The 7,799-nt window shown below is 39.2% G+C and overlaps 3 protein-coding genes across 3 annotated transcripts in view; 1 reads left to right on the top strand and 2 right to left on the bottom strand.

The window, feature by feature from the left end:
* The window catches only part of LOC110449464 (NF-kappa-B inhibitor-like protein 1), a 10,111-nt gene extending 6,615 nt beyond the window's left edge, over nucleotides 1-3,496 (top strand). The window contains exons 5-6 of the mRNA XM_021496342.1: nucleotides 945-1,074; nucleotides 2,669-3,496. Of these exons, the coding sequence (XP_021352017.1) occupies nucleotides 945-1,074; nucleotides 2,669-3,207 (669 nt within the window). The 3' untranslated portion in view covers nucleotides 3,208-3,496. The remainder of the gene's footprint in view (nucleotides 1-944; nucleotides 1,075-2,668) is intronic.
* A 1,003-nt stretch (nucleotides 3,497-4,499) lies between these two features.
* On the bottom strand, nucleotides 4,500-4,970 carry LOC110449466 (keratin-associated protein 10-2-like). Its single transcript, XM_021496344.1, has one exon. The coding sequence runs from the start codon at nucleotides 4,968-4,970 to the stop codon at nucleotides 4,500-4,502; it is 471 nt and encodes a 156-aa protein (XP_021352019.1).
* Nucleotides 4,971-5,550: 580 nt separating this feature from the next.
* Nucleotides 5,551-6,075, bottom strand: LOC110449465 (keratin-associated protein 10-2-like). The gene has a single exon (XM_021496343.1). It carries the CDS (start codon nucleotides 6,073-6,075, stop codon nucleotides 5,551-5,553), a length of 525 nt encoding a protein of 174 aa, XP_021352018.1.
* Nucleotides 6,076-7,799: the final 1,724 nt, after the last annotated feature.

Raw genomic sequence — 7,799 nt, 5'->3', positions numbered from 1 at the left:
GTCTGTAGTGTTAACACACAATCTCATCAGGCTAGGAGGTATTAGTGTTAACACACAATGTCATCAGGCCGGGAGGTATTGTCTGTAGTGTAAACACAATGGCATCAGGCCAGGAGGTATTGTCTGTAGTGTTAACACACAATCTCATCAGGCTAGGAGGTATAAGTGTTAACACACAATGTCATCAGGCTGGGAGGTATTGTCTGTAGTGTAAACACAATGGCATCAGGCCAGGAGGTATTGTCTGTAGTGTAAACACACAATGTCATCAGCCAGGGGGTATTGTTTGTAGTGTTAACACACATTGTCATCAGGCCAGGAGGTATTGTCTGTAATGTTAACACACAATGCCATCAGGCCATGGGGGTATTGTCTATAGTGTTAACACACAATGTCATCAGGCCAGGAGGTATTGTCTGTAGTGTTATCCCACAATGTCATCAGGCCAGGAGGTATTTTCTGTAGTGTTAACACACAATATCATCAGGCCAGGATGTATAGTCTGTAGTGTTAATTAACAATGCCATCAGGCCAGGAGATATTGTCTGTAGTGTTAACACACAATGTCATCCGGCCAGGAGGTATTGTCTGTAGTGTAAACACACTATGTCATCAGCCAGGGGGTATTGTTTGTAGTGTTAACACACATTATCATCAGGCCAGGAGGTATTGTCTGTAGTGTTAACACACAATGCCATCAGGCCAGGAGGTATGGTCTGTAGTGTTAACACACAATGCCATCAGGCCAGGAGGTATTGTCTGTAGTGTTAACACAATGTCATCAGACCAGGGAGGTATTATCTGTAATGTCAACACACAATGTCATCAGGCCAGGAGGTATTGTCTGTGGTGTAAGTGCAATGTAATCAGGCCAGGAGGTATTGTCTGTAGTGTTAACACACAATGTCATCAGGCCATATAACTAAAACAAATTGTATTTGCAGTTCCAGACATGGTATGAGACACCAGAAACTGTAGACTGTTCTTCCCCCTCAGAGCAGGAATGGCAACAGAAGATCTTCCAGGAGTATCACTATGAGTGTGAACAGGAGGGTGTTAAAATCAAGGTCTCTGGTAAGTTTGTATGAGAAGGTACCAAGTCTCTAGTAGGTTTATATGAGTAAGAGAATGTCAAATCAAGGTCACAGGTAAGTTTGTATGAGGAGGTACCAAGTCTCTAGTAGGTTTATACAAGTATGTCAAATCCAGATCTCTGTGAATTTTTATGAGGAGAGTGGAAAACTTCAGGTCATTTATGAGTTTTTATGAGCTTGGAGGAGGAAAAAACAAGGTCTCCTTCGAGCTCATTTTGATTCGACAATTTTTGCAAAAGTTATTGCCCTTTGTTCATTTCAGTATTTGATTTTTTTTATCCAGAGATTTTCTCCTACATTTTTAGCTCACCTAGTCCGTCATCCGCCCATCAATCGATCAACTTTTCCTTTAAAACACTACTTTGCCTAAACGGCCAAGTAGATTTTGACCAAACTTGGTCAGAAGCATCCTTGGGGGAAGGGTAACAAATTTTGTATAAATGGTGGGTCTGGCCCCCCTCGGGGCTGAGGGATGGGGCCCAATAGGGGAAACATAGCAAATTCTTTAAAATCCTTCTTCTTCTGTAGGAATGAAAGGATTTGTTCCATATTTTGTCTGAAGTATCCTTGGGTAAAGGGGAACCAATTTGTATAAACCGTGGGTCTGGCCCCCTAGGGGCCTGAGGGGCGGGGCCCAATAGGGGAAACATAGCACATTCTTTAAAATCCTTCTTCTTCTGTAGGAATAAAAGGATTTGCTCCATATTTGGGCTGACGCATTCTTGGGTGAAGGCGAACAAATAATGTATAAATGGTGGGTGAGCCCCCCCTGGGGGCTGAGGGGCGGGGCCCAATAGTGGAAATGTAGCAAATTCTTTAAAATCCTTCTTCTTCTGTAGGAATGAAAGGATTTGTTCCATATTTGGTCTGAAGCATCTTTGGCTAAAGGAACTCAATTTTGTATAAACTGTGCGTCTGGCCCCTCAGGGACCTGAGCCAGGTGTGCCCCCCCCCCCGGGGGCAGAAGAGAGGAGGGGCCCAATTGGGGAAACATTTTGTCCAAATTTGGTATGAAGCATCCTTGGGTGTAGGGGAACCAATTTTGTATAAACGGTGTGTCTGACCCCCCTGGAGGCAGAGAGATGGGGCCCTTTAGGGGAAATAGAGGTAAAACCTTTAAAATCCTTCTTCTGTACGAATGACTGGATTTTATCCTTATTTAGACAGGAGCATCCTTGGGTCAAGGGGACTCAATTTTGTATAAACGGTGGGTATGACCCCACTAGGGGCATAGAGGTGGGGCTCTGTTTGAAGTTTGTTCTCGCTATATTTCAAGTACTGGATGGATCTTTCTGAAATTTCATATGTACTTACAGCACCTTCCATGGAGTGCTATATCTTTACTTCATACCGATTATTTTAAACATATTCAGGTGAGCGATACAGGCTCTCTGGGCCTCTTGTTATAGCATGTCAACTAACCACTCTTTGAAAGATGCAGATCTTATTTCAATGTAAGAAAGTATATAACACTATATGGCATTTGACGGGAGTATATTGTTCCGCCCCGCGGTACTCTTGTTATATCGTGTTACTGTCTAAATCAAGAAGCTGTGTTGATTATTACTTTACAGAATACTTTGAAGGAGATTTTAATGAGGAGACCTATGATGAATGGTGCGAGAGGATGGCCAGGGAGGTCCACAACAAACGTAAATATAGCAACACAGGTCAAAGGTCAAAAGAGGAGCCAAAAAATAAGAAAACTTCTGCAGAGGACGATTTGGAAAAAGCTCGTGAAAAGATGAAACAGAAATATGATGATGAGCAGAGGAGAATAAAAGAATTACGAGTTCGACGGAAAAAACAAGACTATGAGGAAAACATAAAGAGTTTGCTTTCAAGCAAAGATGTAACTCCTTTAGGTTTTAATGACATTCCCTGGCCTTTTGAGTCAGAAGTAACAGATATCAGTAAGCGACTATTCTGTGACATATCACCCTCAGATAAGGAGACATACCGAAAGTATCTACGAGAACAACAGATTAGATGGCATCCAGACAAGTTTCTCCAAAAACTCGGACACCGAATAAAAGAAGAAGAAAAAGACTGCATTTTAGAAAGAGTTAAGGAGATATCACAGGAACTCAACAAGCTGTTTGATTCATCTTAACAGTGCAAATATGTAGTGTTCTTAGAGTACAGATATGTAGCTGCATCAAAAGTAGTGTAGACACATTTGAATAAATTCTGTAACACATCTTAACATAACAGTTCTGTAGACACCTCTTAACTGTACATTTCTGTAGACACATCTTAACTGTACAGTTATGTAGACACATCTTAACGTTACATTTCTGTAGACACATCTTAACTGTACAGTTCTGTAGACACATCTTAACAGTACAGTTCTGTAGACACATCTTAACTGTGCAGTTCTGTAGACACATCTTAACAGTACAATTATGTAGATAGACACCTCTTAACTGTACATTTCTGTAGACACATCTTAACAGTACAGTTCTGTAGACACATCTTAACAGTACAATTATGTAGACACATCTCAACGGTGCAGTTCTATAGACATATTTTGACAGTACAGTTCTGTAGACACATCTTAACTGTACAGTTCTGTAGACACATCTTAACAGTAGTTCTATAGACATATCTTAACGGCACAGTTCTGTAGACTCATCTTTTCAGTACAGTTCTGTAGACTCATCTTGACAGTACAGTTCTGTAGAAACATCTTAACTGTACAGTTCTGTAGACACATCTTACCTGTACAGTTCTGTAGAAACATCTTAACAGTACAGTTCTGTAGAAACATCTTAACAGTACAGTTCTGTAGACATATCTTGACATAACAGTTCTGTAGACGTATCTTAACAGTACAGTTCTGTAGACTCATCTAAACGGTACAGTTCTGTAGACATATCTTACCTGTACAGTTCTGTAGAAACATCTTAACAGTACAGTTCTGTAGACACATCTTAACGGTACAGTTCTGTAGACATATCTTGACATAACAGTTCTGTAGACGTATCTTAACAGTACAGTTCTGTAGACTCATCTAAACGGTACAGTTCTGTAGACATATCTTACCTGTACAGTTCTGTAGAAACATCTTAACAGTACAGTTCTGTAGAAACATCTTAACGGTACAGTTCTGTAGACATATCTTGACATAACAGTTCTGTAGACATATCTTAACCGTACAGTTATGTTGACATATATTAACAGTACAATTATGTAGACACATCTAAACGGTACAGTTCTGTAGACATATCTTGACATAACAGTTCTGTAGACATATCTTAACATAACAGTTCTGTAGACATATCTTGACATAACAGTTCTGTAGACACATCTTACCTTACAGTTCTGTAGACACATCTTAACCGTACAGTTCTGTAGACACATTTTAACAGTACAGTTCTGTAGACTCATCTTAACGGTGCAGTTCTATAGACATATTTTGACAGTACAGTTCTGTAGACACATCTTGACATAACAGTTCTGTAGACACATCTTGACATAACAGTTCTGTAGACACATCTTGACATAACAGTTCTGTAGAAACATCTTTTCAGTACAGTTCTGAAGATGCATCTTAACAGTACAGTTATGTAGACACATCTTGACAGTACAGTTCTGTAGACATATCTTGACAGTACAGTTCTGTAGACACATCTTGACAGTACAGTTCTGTAGACTCATCTTTTCAGTACAGTTCTGAAGATGCATCTTAACAGTACAGTTCTGTAGACACATCTTAACAGTACAGTTCTGTAGACACATCTTGACAGTACAGTTCTGTAGACACATCTTACCTGTACAGTTCTGTAGACACATCTTGACAGTACAGTTCTGTAGACACATATTAACTGTACAGTTCTGTAGACACATCTTGACAGTACAGTTCTGTAGACACATCTTAACAGTACAATTATGTAGACACATCTCAACGGTGCAGTTCTATAGACATATTTTGACAGTACAGTTCTGTAGACACATCTTAACTGTACAGTTCTGTAGACACATCTTAACAGTAGTTCTATAGACATATCTTAACGGCACAGTTCTGTAGACTCATCTTTTCAGTACAGTTCTGTAGACTCATCTTGACAGTACAGTTCTGTAGAAACATCTTAACTGTACAGTTCTGTAGACACATCTTACCTGTACAGTTCTGTAGAAACATCTTAACAGTACAGTTCTGTAGAAACATCTTAACAGTACAGTTCTGTAGACATATCTTGACATAACAGTTATGTTGACATATATTAACAGTACAATTATGTAGACACATCTAAACGGTACAGTTCTGTAGACATATCTTGACATAACAGTTCTGTAGACATATCTTAACATAACAGTTCTGTAGACATATCTTGACATAACAGTTCTGTAGACACATCTTACCTGTACAGTTCTGTAGACATATCTTGACATAACAGTTCTGTAGACGTATCTTAACAGTACAGTTCTGTAGACTCATCTTAACGGTGCAGTTCTATAGACATATTTTGACAGTACAGTTCTGTAGACACATCTTGACAGTACAGTTCTGTAGACATATCTTGACAGTACAGTTCTGTAGACCCATCTTGACAGTACAGTTCTGTAGACATATCTCGACAGTACAGTTCTGTAGACACATCTTGACATAACAGTTCTGTAGAAACATCTTTTCAGTACAGTTCTGAAGATGCATCTTAACAGTACAGTTATGTAGACACATCTTGACAGTACAGTTCTGTAGACATATCTTGACAGTACAGTTCTGTAGACACATCTTGACAGTACAGTTCTGTAGACTCATCTTTTCAGTACAGTTCTGAAGATGCATCTTAACAGTACAGTTCTGTAGACACATCTTAACAGTACAGTTCTGTAGACACATCTTGACAGTACAGTTCTGTAGACACATCTTACCAGTACAGTTCTGTAGACACATCTTGACAGTACAGTTCTGTAGACACATATTAACTGTACAGTTCTGTAGACACATCTTGACAGTACAGTTCTGTAGACACATCTTAACGGTACACATCTTAACAGTACAGTTCTGTAGACATATCTTAACATAACAGTTCTGTAGTCATATCTTAACATAACAGTTCTGTAGACATATCTTAACATAACAGTTCTGTAGACACATCTTAACAGTACAGTTCTGTAGACACATCTTGACAGTAATATTCTGTAACACACCTTGACTGTAGTTCTGTAGAAACATCTTGACAGTACAATTCTGTCGACACATTGATCAATAAAAGTTCAGCAGCAGACAATACAGTTCCGTAGATACATCTTAATAGTAAGTTCTGTAGACGTCTTACTGTAAGTTCTGTAGACATATCTGAACAGTACAGTTCTGTTGACTCATCTTAACAGTACAGTTATTTAGACACATTGAACAATACAGTTCAGCAGCAGACAGGACAATTCCATAGATACATCTTAACAGTACAGTTCTGTAGACATATCTTGACATTACAGTTCTGTAAACACATCTTACCTGTACAGTTCTGTAGACACATCTTAACAGTACAATTCTGTAGACACACTTAAGTATTACATACTCAATCCGTACTGTAGACATACCATTCTACTTTAGACATACCAATTTACTTTAGACATACCAATCTACTTTAGACATACCAATCTACTTTAGACATACCAATCTACGGTAGACATACCAACCTACGGTAGACATACCAACCTACGGTAGACATACCAATCTACGGTAGACATACCAATCTACGGTAGACATACCAATCTACAGTAGACACACCAACCTACGGTAGACACACCAACCTACGGTAGACATACCAATCTACGGTAGACATACCAATCTACGGAAGACACACCAATCTACGGTAGACACACAAATCTACAGTTGACACACCAATATACAGTAGAAATACCAATCTACTGTAGACATACCAATCTACAGTTGACATACCAATCTACGGTAGACATACCAATCTACAGTTGACACACCAATCTACAGTTGACACACCTATCTACGATAGACACACAAATCTACGGTAGACACATCAATCTACGGTAGACACCAATCTACAGAAGACACACCAATCTACAGTTGACACACCAATCTACAGTAGACACACCAATCTACAGTTGACACACCAATCTAGGGTAGACACACCAATCTACAGTAGACACACCAATCTACGGTAGACATACCAATCAACGGTAGACATACCAATCTACGGTAGACATACCAATCTCAGTAGACACACCAATCTACAGTAGACACACTAATCTACAGTAGACACACCAATCTACAGTTGACACACCAATCTACAGTTGCAACATCAATCTACAGTTGACACACCAATCTACAGTAGACACACCAATCTACAGTAGACATACCAATCTACAGTAGACATACCAATCTACTGTAGACATACCAATCTACAGTAGACACACCAATCTACAGTAGACATACCAATCTACAGTTGACACACCAATCTACGGTTGACACACCAATCTACGGAAGACACACCAATCTACGGTAGACACACAAATCTACAGTTGACACACCAATCTACAGTAGACATACCAATCTACAGTAGACACACCAATCTATAGTAGACACAACAATTTACAGTAGACACAACAATCTACAGTAGACATACCAATCTACAGTAGACACACCAATCTACAGTTGCAACATCAATCTACAGTTGACACACCAATCTACAGTAGACATACCAATCTACAGTAGACACA

This window comes from Mizuhopecten yessoensis, unplaced genomic scaffold (assembly GCF_002113885.1).
Source record: "Mizuhopecten yessoensis strain PY_sf001 unplaced genomic scaffold, ASM211388v2 scaffold4623, whole genome shotgun sequence".
NCBI lineage: Eukaryota > Metazoa > Mollusca > Bivalvia > Pectinida > Pectinidae > Mizuhopecten > Mizuhopecten yessoensis.
Note: the sequence above shows the minus strand (reverse complement) of the source record. Positions and strands in the feature narration are given on the sequence as shown.